At 33.7% G+C, this 21,354-nt stretch overlaps 1 protein-coding gene across 4 annotated transcripts; it reads right to left on the bottom strand.

Annotated features, from left to right (window-relative positions):
* Window positions 1-1,554: 1,554 nt before the first annotated feature.
* On the bottom strand, window positions 1,555-19,398 carry pou6f1 (POU class 6 homeobox 1). Of its 4 annotated transcripts, none has more exons than XM_051097071.1 (12): window positions 19,049-19,398; window positions 13,381-13,511; window positions 12,996-13,040; window positions 11,366-11,549; window positions 11,033-11,148; window positions 8,723-8,948; window positions 8,296-8,489; window positions 6,837-6,965; window positions 6,481-6,717; window positions 6,066-6,195; window positions 5,671-5,839; window positions 1,555-3,440 (listed from the first exon to the last, which is right to left on the bottom strand). In XM_051097071.1, the coding sequence occupies exons 2-12, from the start codon at window positions 13,432-13,434 to the stop codon at window positions 3,095-3,097; spliced, it is 1,830 nt and encodes a 609-aa protein (XP_050953028.1). In that variant the 5' UTR covers window positions 13,435-13,511; window positions 19,049-19,398; the 3' UTR covers window positions 1,555-3,094. The 4 variants fall into 4 exon arrangements, with proteins under 4 accessions (XP_050953028.1, XP_050953030.1, XP_050953029.1 ...); XM_051097073.1 differs by lacking the exon at window positions 19,049-19,398 and adding an exon at window positions 18,846-18,887; XM_051097072.1 differs by lacking the exon at window positions 19,049-19,398 and adding an exon at window positions 18,835-18,853.
* Between the last annotated feature and the right edge of the window lie 1,956 nt (window positions 19,399-21,354).

Below are 21,354 nucleotides of genomic sequence, written 5' to 3'. Positions count from 1 at the left end.
ACTTTTCCTTCAGCCTGAGGCTTACTCATTTCACTTTTTGGTGTGAAAGGGCTTTTACATTTACCAAAATATAACTTTTTATATTAAAAATAGTGCTGTTAAACGATTAATCGTGATTAATCGCATCCAAAATAAACGTTTTTGTTTACATAATATATGTGTATAGGCTACTGTGTATATTTATTATGTATAAATACACACACATACAGTATATATTTTGGAAATATTTACATGTATTTACATGTATATAATTATATTTATATAATTGGTATTACAAATAAATATTTTTAATACAAAAACATTTCTTAAATACATACATGCATGTATATATATATATATATATATATAAAAAACCTTTTGCAACAGTTTAAAATCAAAATGTGGATTTGGCAACCCTACATCCAATACAAGCTGCAGGAATCAGATTTAACTGATCATGGGTCAAGACAAGAGTAAGGAGAGATGACTGACAAATCATTCTGGAGGATTTGCTGCTCAGCAGATGATGTGCTCATATCTGATCTTGTAAGATGTGTTCCCTTTATACATGCGTGCGATCACGAAATTGAAAGTGAAAGTAAATAGCGGCTCATTCAAAAGAGATTTAAATATTCCGCATATGATAGTGGCTCCCTGATGCGCGAAAATTATATTCAATATTAGAATGATTGCGTGAGCAGGCAGTAATGGCCTGAAATTCAGAGGCAGTGGGATCAAGAAAACAGTTCCGCATATGGCTTTAATGCAAAAACAATGAAAGCAAACGCTGAAAGCCGGACATTTTGGCCGATTTAGAAATCCCGGCCGGACGCATTTTTTTAAGTCTAAAAAGAGAACATATCCGAGCGAAATAACACATTAGCAGACCGGTGGGAATAATATGGAATTTTTTCCAGAAAACGTCTTGCACAAAATAAATTCAAGCACTTTCAAGGACCTATATGTATGCATGTTTATTTTCAAAAACTTTCCAGGCCGTTGAATTTTTTTTTTTTAGATTCACAAACTTTCAAGGATTTCAAGGACCCGTAGGAACCCTGTAAAAGTAACTTTCACCAACACTGTTAATAAATATACATAAATACAAAGAATTCTGAAAGATTATTAGACTGTCCAAAGATATCATATGTACTATAATTTCAGGGAATGCTATAAATGGTATTTTGGTGGAAAAATATAGTTACCATGGCAATGAAAATTTTATTTTTTGCATAGTAACAATAGGTTTACCAGTGCTATTTTAAGGCCACAGAAAACAGAAAAACTGAGGATTGCTCCTCATTATCATCATGCTTTCTATATACAATATTTGTTAGGGCAAACAAAAAATGTAAATACATTTAGAAAAATGTTATTAAACGTGATTTGTTTTTTTCTTTTTTTGAAAAAAAAAAAACAACATAGATTTTATAATGGTGGTACTTTGTGGTCTACAGGCTACTTTTTATGTTGTGAGAATTAATTTGTGAACTCTTTGTAGTCCAATTATGATGAATATAATCATGACAAATGGGACTTACCAATATTTTCAAGTCAAATACAACAAGTCTGTTTAGTGTTAATTTATTCAAATAACAAGTTAATACCAAACATTACAACTGATACAAAATAAATATAGTTAATGGAGTACCATACAATCGTTTATAATCTGTAAATGCATTTATGCATCATTTTAAAATCGATAAGCTCTGTGAAGATTAAAGTGTTGAACAAATGCTCCTTTTTACGTTTAGTCTATGTATAGCATCAGTTAAAACACTATGTCTAATACCATTCCTTCTTCACAACATTAAAATGTAAATGCATGGTATTGTACCAATCAAGATAAGAATCCATTAGATAAATACTGAAGGTCCATAAGAACAATATAGCTTTATGCTTAGAACAAACATGTGAAACATGTTACAACACACTTCTGTCTGGACAGCGTTACTAAACGGGGAAAAGTTCATATGACCTGTGAATATTGCTGCGACAAAGAGTACAAATAAGAGCACAATCCAAATTCATTAATGATGAATTGCATTTATAATAGTAACACTTATTTGACGCCTCATTGATCAACATTAAAACAAATTTTCAGCTAATATTTCTTAAGTGCCTCATATAGATGGAAGTCTCTCTTCAATAGCATCTCCCGATATGAAGATCTGCTTTACTACACTGGTTATGTCAAAAACAGTAACAGTAAAATCCAAAGGACATATTCTACGTCAGTCATTGTAATCTTTGATACAGTTACAGTTTTCTATTTAAATCAAAAGACAGACATAACAGTTGAAATCATACAATTCTGAAAATGAAATTACAATGACAGCCGAAACAGAATAATTGGATTTAGCCACATAAGAGCAGGGCATGCTTTCTGATTCAGAGTATTATGATTGTCCATTGACCAAACCACATCTACAGTATGCACAAAGACAGGGAAACCACTGTACTCATGGAAACTGAACTAAAAACTTGAATACGCCCTATTAGATGGACTTTCTGGAAGGTTAAAATAACTAAATACCATTTTTGTCTCAGGCAATGAACAGCTTAAAGTTCACAGCAAAACTATATGAACACAATAATAAAAAAAAAAAATCTGTCAAATGATCAAATAACCTTCTAAATGTACTATGTAGTCAAAAGGCATAGCTGTTATTACTACAGCGAAAAAGCAAATTTTAACGGTCAAGAATAACATCAGTTTGTGCACAAAATTAAAAATAAAACACTAAATGAAAAGGAGAACATTTTGGAAGTTTTCTTTTTTTTTGTATTAATGAAGTGCTTCTTTTTGTCTATAAAAACAGCAACTACAGGACTTCATAGCTTCTTCCATATTTTAAATAGTTCAAAAGCCATTTTAGCATTGAAAATTGTGGTACGGCAAAAGGTCACACTGCATGCAGCATAACGGAACAAAACAAACAAACAAAAAAAAAAACAACCGAAAGAGTATGTTTGATACTATTCTAGGACTGCACACAATTTGAGTGCCGTTGGCTTCATCACAACAGCAAGTCAATCATTTCAGTCATTTTGCAACTAGCACCAATACATAAATGTCCAAAAAGTTCTTCTGTTGCACTCTAAAAGAGATGCTCTACTGGACCTGAAACACATTGATCTTGCTAGTGTTTTTCAGAGTCTGTCGACGATTACAAAACCAGACCCGAACCACCTCTCGGTCGTAATTCAGCTCCTTTGCGATCTCCGTAATCTCCTGGCCGGTCGGAAGGGAGTTTTTCTCAAAGTAAGTGTTGAGGACCTCGATGGCCTGAGGCGTGAAGCTGGTTCTCCGTTTGCGCTTCTTCGAGGGTTCTCCGCCCACAAACTCCATCAAGTTCTGCTGACCTTTCTGATTCCAGAGCTCAGCTTCTGCCAGCCAGCGCTCCAGCACGGGTTTCAGCTTCTGGGCGCTTTTAGGAGTGATGTCGAGCTTCTCAAATCTTGATAGATAGATAGATAGATAGATAGACAGATAAAAAAACAGTATGTTTTAAAAACTTTGTGTGTAACTTTTTTTTTGAAACTCCTAGTTTTATATACACTGCCGTTCAAAAGTTTGGGGTCAGTATGATTTTTAAAGAAGCATTTTCTGCTCATTAGAGCTGCATTTATTTGTTTAAAAATACAGAAAAAAACAGTACTATTGTAAAATATTATTGCAATTTAAAATAACAGTTTTATATTTTAATATACTTGCAAAGCTACATTTTCAGCATCATTACTCGTCTTCAGTGTCACATGATCCTTCTGAAATCATTCTAATATGCTGATTTATGATGATTCATTTTCAATGTTGGAAACTCATGTGCCGCTTAATTTTTTTTTTGGAATCTGAGATACTTTTTTCCAACATTCTTTGATGAATAAAAAATTTAAAAAGACAGCTTTAAAATAGAAATATTTTTTTTAACAATATATACACTACCATTTAAAGTTTGCGGTCAGTACATTTTTCTTTATTTCTTTTTTTAAATTAAATTAATACTTTTATTCAGCAAGGATGTTAAATTGCTAAAAAGTGATATATTGTAGAAGATAAAAGATTTCTATTTTGAATACGTGCTGTTCTTTTTATTAAAGTTTTATTCATTAAAGAATTCTGAAAAAATTATCACAGATTCCAAAAAAAAATAAAATAAATAAAAGCAGCATAACTGTTTCAACACTGATAATAAATCAGCATATTATGATGATTTCTGAAGGATCATGTAAAACTAATGGCTGATGAAAATTCAGCTTTGCATCACAGAGATAAACTATATTTTAAAGTATATTAAAACTGTTAAAACTGTTATTTTAAATTGCAATATTTCATAATACTACTTTATGTATTTTTTATCAAATAAATGGAACTTTGATGAGCATAACAGACTTCTTTATATGCAAGTAATAAGGCTCCCTATATAGTTTACAACGTTAGCTGAAAGTTGGTTGTTTTTTTGTTGTTTTTTTTATCCTTAAGAAAATGTTAGTTCTAATTATATTTATTTAAGGACAGAGAAGCAATTTGTTCACTGTTCACCATTTTATGTTTCGTTTTCTACCTGCTGTACCGAAATGCAACTTCAAAACCAAGGTACGTATACCCCTAATATATAACATTTATGTAAACTACACTTCATTAAAGAATGCTGGATACAATGAGCAGCCCTGTGTGTCACTGGTTACTTTTTTTCTTTCTTTTATGGGACTATTTCCACAACTTAAAGAAGAAGTCCACTTCCATAACAAAGATTCACATATAATGTACTCACCCCCTTGTCATCCAAGATGTTCATGTCTTTCTTTCTTCAGTCGTAAAGAAATTATGTTTTTTGAGGAAAACATTTCAGCATTTTTTCTCCATATAACGGACTGGTACGGTGGCCCAAATTGAACTTCCAAAATGCAGTTTAAATGCAGCTTCAAACGATCCCAAACGATTGTAAACGATCCCAGCTGAGGAAGAAGGGTCTTATCTAGTGAAACGATCAGTTATTTTCATTTAAAAAAAAAAAATACAATTTACATACTTTTTAATCTCAAACGCTCGCCTTGCGAACTCTGTGTATTCTGACTCAAGACAGTTGGGGTATGTCGAAAAACTCCAATTGTATTTTCTCACTTCAAAAATCATTTAAAAATCATTGCTGCAGAAGTTCAGTCCTTGCAAAGTGAACATGCAAATAAGATCAAACACCCTTTGCAAAAAAGGTAAAACAGCGATAGAGGACGACTTAGAAGTTGAGGGAGAACATGAGACACAAAAACAGTCCAGGCAGAGTAAGACAAGACGAGTGTTTGACATTAAAAAGTATATAAATTGTATTATATTTATGAAAATAACGGTTCGTTTCGCTAGATAAGACCCTTCTTTCTCGGCTGGGATCGTTTACAACTGCATTTGGGATCGCTTGAAGCCACATTTAAACTGGATTTTGGAAGTTCAAAATCAAGGCACCATATCAGTCCATTATATGGAGGAAAATGCAGAAATGTTTTCCCTCAAAAAACAATTTCTTTACGACTGAAGAAAGAAAGACATGAACATCTTGGATGACAAGAGGGTGAGTACATTATTTGTAAATTGTTGTCCTGGAAGTGGACTTCTCCTTTAAATAGAATGGGAGTGGCCCAATAAGTCCTGTTAGACAAGTAAAGAAAGAAAAAGAAGATAGAAAAGAAAATAACCTGCAGATGGCTGACTGACTGTAGGCGGGACCCTCTGTAGCAGTGAGTGCCTGACCCACTTGAGTCTGTGTCAACCCCAGAGAGAGCCGTCGAATCTTAAAATTCTTGGCAAACTCTCTGATCTCCTCCAGATTAATGGCCTCTTCTTCGTTCACAGCAGACTGTGGCTCTAATGAAAACAAAAACTGAATTAGGACTTCTGGATCCTCTCCAGATCATAAACAAGGCAAGTAATTTACCAATGAGTCACTGAAACATCAATCTCCAGAACTGAAATTTGATCTAAACACACCTTACAGAATTGCTCCGATTCAATTATGTGACTGAAGAAGGTTGTAAATGCAATATTGCAAACATTACATAACCAGTAAAGTACTAGTAAAACATAAACCTACTGTTGACAAGCTGCCCCACAGTAGGCATGTCTCCACAGGCGATGGCACCGGTGAGGGATGTGACTGATTTAACCACTTGCGGCTGGGGAGCAATGATGACTTTAGATGGGGCCACTTTCCCAACAGGACCCTAGACAACAAATCACGGTCCATTAACAAACATGACAGTCGCTATTTTGTGAGTGGCATTAAAAGCTTGTTAAGTTTTATATGAAACAGATAAACATGAATCCAACATTTTATTACATTGCTTGTTGCATGCATCATGCCAGTTCCAGTTGGCTTTCTAAATGGATGATAGGGCATTGCTAGAGGGTCTTCTTAGGTGTTATACATAAAATGTAAAAAATGGTGCACAGATGACATAAAATGTTTACAGACTAATGAAAAGCCATAGTGGGCAGCACTCCAGTACCGGTGTGGTGGTCTTGTTGAGTGTCAGGGGCACAGTGGCTTTTGGGAGGACAGAGGCAGCGGATGGGGCAGCAGCTGTTGGACCGTTTCCTATCGTAGCAATGATCTGGCCCTGGGAGTTGAGGAGCAGCTGTGGGGACACGGTCTGGACCTGTAACCCTTGAGTGGATAACGCGGACGCTGCCGCAGCTCCAGCCAATGACGCAGGGTTGACCAGCAGGGGAAGTGTTCCAATTACCTGAAACACAGGTATGAAAATATTGAGACTAAGATAGGTAAAAACTGTGTAAGAAGGCTTTCCCTTAGAGGAAATGTGTCTATTAAATGAATAAATGTACATTTTAATGGAGTACTAACCTGGCCCTGTGCATTGGTAATGAGTTGACTTGTAAGTCCTGCCACATTAGACATAGCACTGGTTATGATGGGAGTTGTAGTGAGAGAGCTGATGAACTGAGGCTGAGCTCCCAGAGAAGCTGCACTAATCTGAGGAAAAAAAAAAACACACACACACATATGTGTTTTAGATGAGCTTAGGTTTAAATGTTACATTTTTTCCCAATTTTGCTCCAGAAGAAAAAAAATGCAAAGCCGTAATAGTTGTAATAGCGGCATATGAGTCCCTCAGTTGTCCTCAGTGAAAAGATTGAACTCAAAATCATACAGTCACTGTTGGAAAGGGTTCAAATACACAAAAATGCTAAAAAAAAAAAAAAAAAAAAAAAAAAGAATTTGTGGGACCTGAAGGATTTTTCCGAAGAACAGTGGGCAGATTAACTGTTCAGGACAAACAAGGGATTCGTGAACAACTATCGCTAAACAAAAACACACAGTTGTGGATCATTCAGGTAACAGTGTATGTAAACTTTTGACCGGGGTAATTTTTATAAATAAACTATTATTTTCTCTTGTGGACTGTATGTAAAAGTCTTTCATGTGAAATATCATATTCAGGTCAGTACTAAATAAAAAAAAAATAAATAACACGCATTTTGTATGAACCCTCTTATTTTGGTAAAATAATTAACATTTTGCAGATTTGACCTCAACTGTATCTAGTTTGCATTTGATTTATTATTTATTGATTTACTATTTTTCTTCTTCCTTTTTTTCCCCTACTTGTATGTATATATAGATATATATATATAAAATAAATAAATCAATAATGAATAACAAAAAAGTAAAAGTAAAAATCTACACTATTTTGTCTACAAAAAAAATAATAAAACAAAACCTAAAATCACAACCTATTTTAAGATGAATTGTTGATATGAAGAAATTCTCTCTTAAATATCCAGCACTAGCCAAAAAATCTTTAAAATCATTTTGTACTGATATATTGTGCATTCGTACAAACATCTTGAAAATTGAATTATAAAATGAATAGTTCCGGTCCTTGATTCTGATTGGTTGAGCCGTGTTTGAAGCTGTTGTAAATTACTCTACAAACATACACCTTTGTTTACGTCTGTGTGTTGCTCGCCAACCACTTTGTTGCAACCACAACCGTTTCTGAGGAACTACGTTGTCTGGCAGAAGAATAGTGTTTTTATCAATATCTTTACACTTCATTTGCTCTGTTTTATTTTGTGAAACCTTACTACATATATGGAATAACTATTTTATAAAAGCAATAATCTCCGTCAAGCTGTGGTTTACACTGAATTTATAACAGCTAAGGGGATTTGCGTCGTGCCTGTTATAAATTCACTGTAAACCACGGCTTCTTGGGGCTTATTGCTTTATTTTCCACATATATGATAAAACTGAACCCAATAACATATTTCCGTCCACAAAAGAAGTGTTGTCTACTCACAATAGCAGGGTTGATGGACAGGCCTGCAGTCTGAAGTGTTGCGACTGAGGCACTGGGCTCTGACACCTTCTGAACAACAGATGCAGTGGTGGCTGCCGTGGTCTGCGTTGGCTGCAGAGCAGACACCTGGGGCTGCAGGACCGCCTGTGCAGGTGACTGCAGCTGCGTCTGGACAGAGTTCAACACAGTAGCAGCTGGAAAAGAAAAACATTCTTTTGTGACAGGCAAAAAGCAAAAGATTTTCTGAGTTTGTCTGCTCAGTAAAACACTTCTTTATTATCAACTGCTGACTGGCCTGATCAAGCCATCATTTCACATAAACACAACATTCTGCCCTGAATCCATGTATTTTAAATCGAATTCCATGGCAATGGAGTAAATATAAGCACTTTTTCCACAGGATAAGTACGCAAAATGAGAAGCATACCTTGCAGTCCTGCAAATGGCAGCTTCAGCAATCCTCCAGCAGGGCTGGCTGCAGCGAGACCAGGAAGGGTAGCGACAGTGGCGGTGGGCAAGGTGAGCACTGCCAGACCCCCCTGACCCCCTACTGATCCAGCCATACTCAGAGGAATGAGCAGGGGCTGACCCAGAGAACCCTGCTGGGCAAGCATGCCAGTCATCAGAGAGGCCAAACCATCCTGAGTCAGGACCTGGCAGGGTAACGGCAGATTTGATTATTCTGAGAAAGGTTTTTCACATGTTTTGACATTCATAGGTACTTTGCTGACATTTTTCACCAATGCTGTTATTCTCTATTATTCTCTTAATCAAAAAAAAGACAAGCCGTTAATGGTTACAAAAGATAAAAGATTTCAAATCAATGCAGACTATAATCAAAGCAAAAATCTGGGCAAAAGTCATGTAGTGTATTCCATTCTGATAGGATTATTTCACTTCCAGAACAAAAAATTACAGATAATTACAGATAATTCAATTTTTAAAATTGAAAAAAACATTTTCTCCATATAGAGGACTTCTATGGTGCCCCTGAGTTTGAACTTCCAAAATGCAGCTTCAAAGTAGGGATGGCGAAAACTAAAAAATTTCTTGACCGACCACCGAGCCTCATTAGCCGGTTGAAACCGGTTAACCGATTAGTTTAAAATATGGTACGCTATTTGAAATAACAGCCATTTCGAGCCGCGCCTGCAATTTCGCAACTCTGTCGCATCTCTCTGCCGCTCTGCCTCCCGCACACACACACACACACTGCCACTCACGTCACTTTTTTAAAATCCCCTACAGCGCGAAACATGAGTCCCGCAAACACGGCGCCGAAGAGCTTGTTGTATGTAATCGTAGGACAAATGGCTCCTTAGTTTCAAATGGTTTGGGTACAAGGTGATCGCTTTGAAAATAAAGGCGTTTGTCTAGGTTAGAAGCTCATTTGAAACATTGCCACGGCTCATTTAAGAAAATGACAGCTCCGAAGAGACGCCGCTCTAACCTCAAATGTTTTAGCCTGTTGCCTTTACTTTTCGCAAACCTTGTGAGCGCGCGAACCCAAACGCTGTGACCTCGCGCCAAAATGTTTTTATTGGTTTATTAAGTACAAACAGGCGAGTTATGAAAAATTGAGTGTGAGGGATAATTTGTTCACTTAACACAAAAAGATGAGGAATGAGATGGCTAATTGTAGTAGCGTATAGTCCACTGTCTATAATAGCCTAATTTAGATATCACTTTTTTTTTTAACCGACTACCGACAACTTTGACCGGTTAACGTTTATACGGTCAACCACCGGTCAAACGGTCATCGGTTAACATCCCTACTTCAAAGTAGGGCTGTGCGATATGGCCAAAAAGTTATCATGATAATATTTTTTTCATATCAGTCATTATCGATAATTATCATAATAAATGTCAAATTTTTGTCAAGATTTTTGCTACAATGAGAAAATTGTAAAAACCAAATGTGGCTTTAAAATATTCTTTATGGTCAGAATATAATGAACACTTGAGTCGGGCTTGTAATTGAAAGGTTGCGGGTTCGAGTCCCAGGTTCAGCAGGTATTAAAGGTAGGGGGAGTGAATAACCAGCGCTCTCTCCCCCCCTCAATACCACGACTGAGGTGAGTCCCTTGAGCAACGAACCGATCCCCCAACTGCTCCCCGATTCAGAGTATGGGTCACCATACTTGGCCACACGTCATGTCCTTTCCTTTCCTTTCCTTTCTCTAAAGAAACAGGATTCCCTGAATTATCATCATTGATATCATTAAATCGCAATAATACCAGAAATTATCGTGATAAATTTAAGCCCATATCACCCATCCCTACTTTGAAGCTGCATTTAAACCACATTTTGGAAGGTCAAACTCGGGGGCACCATACATATCCATTAAATGGAGAGAAATCCTGAAATGTTTTACTCAAGAAAACTATTTCTTTATGATGAAGAAAGAAAAAAACAAGGGGGTGAGTAAATAATCTGTACATTTTTGTTCTGAAAGTTAACTACTCCTGTAAAGCACATATAATGCAAATAATGTACTTTAGTGATTGCAAATAAGTGCAGTGTCCCATGAGTATAACTCTACCACTGAGATAACATGTGATGTGAAAGTATGTTGCGAGACACAGTATATTGAGACAGAGGTACCAGAACTGCAACTGACACAATGTGCGCTATTTTTTCAAAAGCAGATCATGGAGACATTGTAATTGTCCACGATCAAAAATCATGGTATTGCACACCCTAGTGGCCCTTAATATTTTGGATGGCAAAATTCACCTGTGGGCAGGCCTGGACTGTGATGGGTACGCTGGTCTGAGGCTGGGCCACAGACACACTGATGGGGGCTTTGGAGACCATGGTTTGGACTGCAGGTGCTGAGACCTCCACAGACACTACATGCAGAAAGTAGTAGATTTGCTCAAACCTTTAAAAAAACTGTCATGATATTTCCACGCACAGGAAATATAATGAATGGTGACATCTCTTTCAAGCCATGCATTTATTACAATTATGACACTAAATGCCTCTGATGGTGGTGGCTTGAATACTGGGTTGCTATGATACCAAACTAATGTGGCTATTTATATCAGTCAATCTGATTAGTCTCACCAGCTGTGGTAGTGCTTGTGGTTACTGGACTGTCCAATGGAGCCTCCTCAGCCACATCCAGGGTATGAACAGCGGCCTCCTCGCCTCCTGACTCCACCTTCCCATCAGCTCCCGTAGAGGACAAGGCTGTGTCCACCTCCACCTCCAGCACACGGATGGTCTCCTGTCCTGACATGACAATGACCTAGAGGAAGGGGTGTTAGGAACAGGTTATAAATGCTCTCCTGTCCGAAGTAATGAGGGGAAGTGCTGACAAGATGAAAATGGGCCATGGTCGGTTACAGATGAGTTTACACCTGTGCGCATATTCTGATCTCTCAGACAATTTATTGAATTATTGGTGATGTTTGCTGAGCAAAATAACATGAAACTGTTGCAACTAGAGCAGGGCGATATAATAAATATATGCAATGACTTTAATAAAACAACTAAATAATAGCTTGAATTTGTAAAGAAAAAAGAGGTCAATGAGGTCTGAGGATTTAGACTTGTTTTCCTTTGCTGCAAACAAAACGAGAGACTAGCACATTCTCACCAGAGCTTACGCTACGCCTACGTCCTACTTCATGAGCTCTCATGAAGACTGACGTTTATAAAGTTTTAAACAGGGATTGTTTTCTTACACAAACTACAAAGGGCCTTTATTATTTGTTATTGTTTTACTGGAGCCGTGTTGAATACTTTTTATACTGGAATGATGCACTTAATTTGACTTTAAAATCTCAACACCCATTCACTGCCATTATAAAGCTTGGAAGAGCCAGGACATTTTTTAATGTAACTCTGACTGTATTCGTCTGAGGGAAGAAAGTCATATATATATATATATATATATATATATATACACACACAATTATTCCTTGGGTTCATTTATTGAACGAAAGGTATGTAAAACATGATTTCTTGCTATATCGCCCAGTCCTAATTGGCACATATGTTTCATATGCATTTAACAGCTGTACAAGAGGCTTAATAGTTTGAAAAAGCCAATTAGGAAAAGAAAAAAAGCAGCAGAAGATGCTTTAATATGTTAACAGATGCCCATGAAGACCATGTAAACTCTGCTGTCAACATGAGCAAATTTTGCTGTCCAACTATGACACTACAGCTCAAAAGTTTTTTTGAAGTTTCTAACTGTGAAAGGATCTTGAAATAACATGTATCTGGGTTTTCACAAACATCTGAAGCAGCATGATGGTTTTCAACATTATAAAAAATGCTTCTAAAGCAGCACATCAGCATATTAGAATGATTTCTGAAGGATCATGTGACACTGAAGTCTGGAGTAATGATGCTGAAAATTCAACTTTGCATCACAGGAATAAATTACATTTAAAATATACAAAAACAGAACATTTTAAATTGCAATAATGTCACAATATTATTGTTTTACTATATTTTTGGTCAAATAAATTCAACTTTTAAACTGTAGTGTAATATTGCATGGCGCAATTTCAAAGCTTTTGCTCAGCATAATATTTGATCAAGCTTTTTATTACAAACATTCCTCGATCATGTTTCAGTCCAGATCAGAGAAACATCACAGGAGCAAATGCAGGGTTCAGGCAGAGAGGGAAGCTCAGCTCAGCGCAGCACAGAGAGCAGAACAGAGGCAGGAGAAGGTGCGTACCTGGTCGTCTTGTGCTGGGAATTTCAAAGTGCAGGAACCTAAAAGCTGAGAAAACACTTCTGCAGTCAGACAGTGAATGGCTAAAGAGAACAGAGATGCCAAGCACACGTTAGGACACAAAGAACCAACCCAACAAAGACACAAGTGACATGAGAACAGCAAACGAACGAGAGCGTCTGCCCAAAACCTGGCATAAGCAATGCTTTCTGCGAACACCTCACCACCAGAAGAGAATTGCTTGTGCTGTGAACGCAGACTGAACACTCACACACGTGGAGCATGAGGCTGGACATGTGATGAAATGTTAGGGCACATCTGTGTTTCAGTAACACTTCATGTTAAGTAGTGAGAAACGTATGGGAATTATGACTTGAGTCAGGAATACCTGTTCGTTGACAGTGAGTGGCGCATTGTTTGCAGGGAGATCCTCAGTGTCCATGATGAAGTCTAAGCTCTGACGGGATCACTGATTCTGCATAGTGGTTGAAAGGGATGTCACCAGCTCCACAGTACCACCTGAGACAAAAAAAAGCTGGTTAATAAGGATTCCTGGCAGCACTAGATACTGTTAACTTGCTAACTTATATCACCATAATATAAAAATTGACCCAATTTACTTCCTTAAAGCACATTCCTGGTCTTATTGCGAATTACTCATCAGTGCATGTTATTCCAAAATGTAATAACTTGCTCTGCCTCCGAAACTATTTCTTACATTTACTTTTCATCAAGAGCTTTTGAACTTTTTTTTTTTTTTTTTTTAGCCTTTCTGCTACAACCACTTGTCAGAGAACATTTTTCACATTTCAAGGAATTGTAGGACATCCCGTCCTACATTTTTAAAAATTAAGTTATGAAGGTTAAAAAAAGTATGTGATTCAGTACAGCTAAATCTGACATATATCAGGTTTGTTAGTAACACTTCACAACATGAAAGAAAAAACATTTTAAACGTTAAAAGATTAGTGCAGCTAAAGCTGACAAATACCTCATTTCAACCAGAAACACTTCACAATTGTTAAGAAAAATATTATTTTAAATATTAGGTTATAAAGGTAAAGAAGTATGTGATTTAGTGCAGCTAAATCCAACATATATCCTATTTAATTCAGAAATGCTTTACAAGAAAATTATTTAAAATATTAAGTTTTAAAGGTAAAAATATGTGATTTAGCACAAATAAATCTAACAAATATTCCATTTCAATCAGAAATACTTCACAACATGAAAGAAGAATTATTTTAAACAATGTTACAAAGGTAAAAAAAAAAAAAGTGATTTGGTGCAACTAAATCTGATAACAGCAAAGGTAGAAATATGTGATTTAGCATAAATAACAATCATCACATTTCAATTAGAAATACATCACAATATTGAAGAAAATTACCATCTTAAATATTAAGTTGTAATGGTAAAAAAAAAAAAAAAAAAAAAAAAAAAGAAAAAAAAAAAAAAAAGTTATTTAGTGCAGCTAAATCTGACATACCCTGTTTCAATCAGTAATGCTTTACATAAAGTTTTAAATGTAAAAATGTGTAATTTGATGCAAATAAATTTGACCATTTCGACCATAAAGACTTTACAATATTTTAAAACATTAATATTTTAAATATTAAGTTATAAAGGTAAAAAAAAAAAAAAAGTATGATTTAGTGCAGCTAAATCCGACATATATCCAGTTTCAAATGCTTTACAGGAAAAATATTATTTTAAATATTAAGCGTTAAAGGTAAAAATTACGTGATTTAGTGCAAATAAATGTGACAAATATCCCATTTCAATCAAATACTTCACAAATATTGAGTTATAAAGGTTAAAAAAGTGATTTAGTGCAGCCAAAGCTGACAAAATTCTATTTCAACCATAAATACTTTACAATGCTTAAGAAAATTTAAAATATTAAGTTTTAAAGGTAGAAATATGTGATTTAGCATAAATAACAATCATCACATTTCAATTAGAAATACATCACAATACGGAAGAAAATTACCATTTTAAATATTAAGTAATAAAGGTAAAATAAAAGTGTGACTTAGTGCAGCTAAATGTGTCATAACCTGTTTCAATCAGTATGCTTTATAAGAAAAAAATATTTAAAATAATAAGTTTTAAAGGTAAAAATATGTGATTTAGTGCGAATAAATGTGACAAATATCCCATTTCAATCAAATACTTCACAACATGAAAGACAAATTATTTTAAACATTAAGTTATAAAGGTTAGAAAAGTGATTTAGTGCAGCCAAAGCTGACAAACATTCTTTCAACCATAAATACTTCACAATGCTTAAGAAAATTAAGTTAAAAAGGTAAAAAAGTATGTGATTTAGTGCAGCTAAATCTTATATATATCCTGTTTTAGTCAGTAATGCTTTACAAGAAAATATATTACTTTAAATATTAAGTTTTAGAGGTAAAATATGTGATTTAGTGCAAATAAATCTGACAAATATCCCATTTCATTTAGAAATACTTCACAATTTTTAAGTTATATAAAATGCGACTTAATGCAGCTAAATCCGACATATATCATGTTTCAGTTAGTAATACTTCACAACATGAAAGAAAAATTATTTTAAACTAATTTAATTAACAAATTAGTGCAGCTAAAGCTGACAAATACCCAATTTCAACCAGAAATACTTTACAATTGTTAAGAAAATTATTATTTTAAATATTAAGTTATAAGGGTAAAAAAGTATGTGATTTAGTGCAGATAAATCCAACATATATTCAGTTTGAAAGCTTTAAAAGAAAAATATTATTTTAAATATTAAATGTTAAAGGTAAAACATATGTGATTTAGTGCAAATATATGTGACAAATATCCCATTTTAATCAAACACTTCACAAACATTGAGTTATAAACGTTAGAAAAGTGATTTACTGCAGCCAAAGCTGACAAAAATTCCATTTAAACCATAAATACTTCACAATGCTTAAGAAAATGATTTCAAATATTAAGTTAAAAAGGTAAAAAAGTATGTGATTTAGTGCAGCTAAATCTGACATATATCCTGTTTAAGTCAGTATTGCTTTACAAGAAAATATATTACTTTAAATATTAAGTTTTAGAGGTAAAAATATGTGATTTAGTGCAAATAAATTTGACAAATATCCCATTTCATTTAGACAATTTTTAAGTTATAAAGGTCAAAATGTGACTTAGTGCAGCTAAATCCGACATATATCATGTTTCAGTTAGTAATACTTCACAACATGAAAGAAAAATTATTTTAAACTAATTTAATTAAAAAATTAGTGCAGCTAAAGTTGACAAATACCCCATTTCAACCAGAAATACTTCACAGTTTTTTAGTTATAAAGTCAAAATGTGATTTAGTGCAGCTAAATCCGACATATATCATATTGCAGTTAGAAATACATCACAATATGAAAGAAAAAAGTAATAAAGGTTAAAAAAAAAATTTGTGATTTAGTGCAGCTAAATCTGTCATACCCTGTTTCAATCAGTAACACTTTACAATAATTCTTTTTTTTTAATATTAAGTTTTAAAGGTAAAAATATGTAATTTTGTGCAAATAAATCTGACAAATATCCCATTTTGACCACAAATACTTTACAATTTTTTTTAAAACATTATTATTTTAAATATTAAGTTATATAGGCAAAAAAATAAAAATTTAGTGCAGTTAAATCTGACATATATCCAGTTTGAAAACCTTTAAAAGAAAAATATTATTTTAAATATTAAGTGTTAAAGGTAAAACATATGTGATTTAGTGAAAATAATGTGACAAATATCCCATTTCAACCATAAATACTTCACAATGCTTAAGAAAATTATTTAAAATATTAAGTTATAAAGGTAAAAAAGTATGTGATTTAGTGCGGCTAAATCTGACATATATTGTGTTTTAGTCAGTAATGCTTTACAAGAAAATACACTACTTTAAATATTAAGTTTTAAAGGTCAAAATATATGTCATTTAGTGCAAATAAATGTGACAAATATCCCATTTCAACCATAAATACTTTACAATGCTTAAGAAAATTATTTAAAATATATAAAGTATGTGATTTAGTGCAGCTAAATCTGACATATACTGTGTTTTAGTCAGTAATGCTTCACGAGAACATACATTACTTTAAATATTAAGTTTTAAAGGTAAAAATATGTAATTTTGTGCAAATAAATCTGACAAATATCCCATTTCGACCATAAATACTTCACAATGCTTAAGAAAATGTAAAATATTAAGTTTTAAAGGTAAAAATATGTGATTTAGCACAAATAAATCTGACAAATATCACATTTCAATTAGAAATACATCACAATATGGAAGAAATTTACCATTTTAAATATTAAGTAATAAAGGTAAAAAAAAAAAAATTGTGATTTAGTGCAGCTAAATCTGTCATATCCCGTTTCAATCAGTAATGCTTTACAATATTTTTTTTTTTAAATATTAAGTTTTAAAGGTAAAAATATGCAATTTTGTGCAAATAAATCTGACAAATATCCCATTTTGACCACAAATACTTTACAATTTTTTAAAACATTATTATTTTAAATATTAAGTTATACAAGTAAAAAAAAAAAAAAAAAAGTATGATTTAGTGCAGCTAAATCCGACATATATCCAGTTTGAAAAGCTTTAAAAGAAAAATGTTATTTTAAATATTCAGTGTTAAAGGTAAAACATATGTGATTTAGTGCAAATAAATGTGACAGATATCCCATTTCAATCAAATACTTCACAAACATTGAGTTACAAAAGCTAAAAAAAGTGATTTACTGCAGCCAAAGCTGACAAACATTCTTTCAACTATAAATACTTCACAATGCTTAAGAAAATTATTTATAATATTAAGTTAAAAAGGTAAAAAAAGTATGTGATTTAGTGCAGCTAAATCTAACATATATCCTGTTTAAGTCAGTAATGCTTTACAGAAAAATATATTACTTTAAATATTAAGTTTTAAAGGTCAAAATATATGTGATTTAGTGCAAATAAATCTGACCAATATCCCATTTAGAAATACTTCACACTATGAAAGAAACATTATGATTTAAAATACAGTATTAGGTTACACAGGTAATACTGACATTTCTCATTTCAGTCAGAAATGCTTTAATATGAAGATAAATGTGATTTAAATACATTTACAAAACTGTTATAATTTTCTAAACACTTTCGACTTATTTGAGACATTAATTGTCTCAAGACTACTAGGTTACCACAATATGAATGCCTATTTATATTTAAAAAATGAAGGTGACTAGCAGCACATCTTTACGAATATTCACCATGGTAAAGTTTCAGCTGTAACACCATAGCTTTTACAGTTGTTCCTGCAATAATAATGTGACTGTCACAAAAATGAACAAATAACAGTTTCTGCATCGTTTTAGTAACACTACATTTGTTATGTTTTACAGTAGTAACATTCAGTATAGCAAATACTATAGTCTTTTGGCGGGAACTATGATTACCATGGTAAATCTTTGCAAGGCATTGACCAGATAATCATGACGTAGTTAAGTGTGTAACGTCACGTCTATGACGGCCGCTTTCAAGGTTGTCAACTTAAAATATTAGAACCCAGGTACCTCATGGAGGAACGTAAACACAGTTCTTAAAAATGTGGTACGTTCTTTCCATGTAAACACGACCGAGCATGTTCCAATGTCATCACCGTGCAAGTGCGATTTAAGATGCATGTCTTGCGTTATAAATTTGCGCATGTAATTATCCTAAAAACAATAGAGCATTATGTAAGGCTTGCGCATTTTCACATCAAGCAGGCCTGGACGTGAGGTACTAGTGCAGCCCTCCCAACACATCCACAATGAAAGAATAAAAACTCTCCTCACGGGACACACACTTCATCTACTGATCACACTCCTCACATGCCAATATGCCACGACTCGGGACGGCATTTGATGTATTTCCTTTCTCTTTATCATAAATATATAAATTATGCTAATTAAGACCATTGCATATTAACCAAAAACTCATTTCGACTCCGCGACTTCGTATTGCGTTGTGCAAAAATACGTGCAAGCTGTGATCATATTCACGACTTACCCGCTGAAAGGTGGGATATTTTCTTTATTTCTCCTCCTTCGGCGAGCTTTGCCACAGTTTGTTTTAAATATGCATAATTAAAAATTCATCTCACAGCTTCCGACGCGCGCTACGAATGCACACAAAAGAGCTATTTGCATTGATAAGGAGGCTCGGGAAAGCGCTGCTCCTCTTTTTAACTAAATATTTAATGACGTCTTTCCGTTAACTGGCGTGCCGGTGAAGCAAGTGCACCTTAATAGCCAAGGTAAACCCTTATCTGCAGAAAAGTGCCCAAAAATTAACACAAATTTGCTCTTTTGCACTACGTCATGAACATAATTTATGCAGGCCGAGTCTTGCATTGAAAAAATGGCGCTGGCTCGACAGAACGGGAGCGATGGCCGTCTTAAAGGGACAGCGCACAGTGTTACTGCAGTTCACTGCACTATTCAAACCCTTCATTCACACTGTGATATTACAGTCTGAGGTTATGCTCTAACAGTAAAATGAATAACACTAATATGAATAATGAGATAAATGTATTTATTTAATAATTATGAACAGGAAAATAAATATAAAATATATTATATATAATATTTATATTACATGATACAATATTACTACTAATAACATTATCTAATACAATAATGGCAATGATAACAATAATTGTATCATGCTTATTATTAACATTACTATTATTATAGAATTGCTGTTCCCCAAAAACAATTATGTGAAATGATAAAGTAAAATATAAATATTTATGTCATTCCATTCATGCAGTTTTTTTTAAAGCTTTAAAGGGAATCATAAAGGCAATTTTTATTATATGATATAAATGCAACATATGAATAAACAGAAAAAAACAGACAATTAAGTTCAGGTGTGAGGTTATGGACTAATAGTAAAATTACTAATAATAATATTAATAACTGTATATGTTTATTAATATTATTATTAATAATACAAATATTACAAAAATATAATATAATATAATAGTTTCTCCAAAATGTAAAAAAAAATGTGAATGGGAATTTTTAAATAATTTACAATATTGATATTTAAACCTCTGTGTAGTTTTTAAAGTTTAACATTTTAAATGAAAACAGACATATTATTATATAATTCCATGTAAAATATTAATAAACAAAAGAAGCAATCTCAGCACTTACACTACTCAATGTAAATCAAGAAATGAAATTATAAAGAAATTACAAAGCCATTTAATCTGCAAGCGCAATTCTCCCTCTGATTGTTCCCCAGAGACGATCATTTTGGGCAATGCAGACAAATGCATCTGTTGCATTGTTATGTGAATCTGTTGTGATGATTGCATGTTTTTTGAGAAAGCTTTACACACCTTTAAATGCATTAAAAATCAGATTTTCTTTCCTTGTGCTTTTTCAAGAAAAACCTGATGCATATTCTTATATGGGATTTACAAGGAATATTCCTATTTTTTTAATGATCTGGCTTATGAAAGAGACACCGTGTCTCTGTACACACTCTGTGTCTTTCCTCTGTTGCCAAGCCAGCTGGCAAACACTTCCATTTGCATGCATTAGCAGCATATTGCCATGGAGCTCAAAGGAGTACTGGGATTGCTGAATACAGACGAATCTGTAATTAGGTTCACATCCAGTATGCAGGCTCCAACTAATAGAGAGAAGTTCCTTTTTAGACATACATCTGATAAAAAGATGTTTAAAGCGCAATCAAAAATGTTCATTAGAAATGGCTTTTAGTTTTCTTGACAAAGCCCTGCCCTGTTTTACATTTTTGCATAGGTGCAGACAAGGGATGTCCACTAAATGCATCTTTATATTGCCTAAGGAACCTGTGATACTAGCATAAATGACATTTAATTTAGTCACACAGGTGCAAAGCAAATTTTGGATCATCATTGCTGTTCAAAGTCTGACACGTATTATATTGGGTTGAATATTGCAATTAAATAAAAAAAATCGTAATGAAACCCCTGCTTTGCTTGGCGTACTTTCCAGGGCCTAATTATGCAATATTACTTTAGGTTCATCAAGTGTGCAGAATCGGTCTGTACTAACTAAGCCTATGAGTAGACAGGAATTCATATTACATGCTGCTGTCAGTAATAATGTTACTGGGAAATATTTCAGCAGATAAACAACATACCAAATTGTCAACACTTGAGTAATAACAGGGCATGTTGTCACACTACAGTGTTTATGAAACTATTAAATTGTAATTAATAAATGGCATATTAAATTATAACATATTTTTTTTTATTAGAAGTACCCTTAACCTGAAGTTAGTCAAACCTTTTAGTTAAATCTACTTTGTCTAAATAT

This window comes from Labeo rohita, chromosome 23, assembly GCF_022985175.1.
Source record: "Labeo rohita strain BAU-BD-2019 chromosome 23, IGBB_LRoh.1.0, whole genome shotgun sequence".
Taxonomy (NCBI): domain Eukaryota; kingdom Metazoa; phylum Chordata; class Actinopteri; order Cypriniformes; family Cyprinidae; genus Labeo; species Labeo rohita.
The sequence above is the reverse complement of the archived record's forward strand: the minus strand, read 5'-3'. Positions and strand labels throughout refer to the sequence as shown.

Coding starts and splice junctions, on each gene's coding strand:
- pou6f1 (XM_051097071.1), bottom strand. CDS start 13,434: ATGGACACTGAGGATCTCCCTGCAAACAATGCGCCACTCACTGTCAAC. Junction 11,149..11,365: donor CACAAGCACTACCACAGCTG/GTGAGACTAATC, acceptor TTCTGCATGTAG/TGTCTGTGGAGGTCTCAGCA. Junction 6,718..6,836: donor TTACCAATGCACAGGGCCAG/GTTAGTACTCCA, acceptor CCTGTGTTTCAG/GTAATTGGAACACTTCCCCT.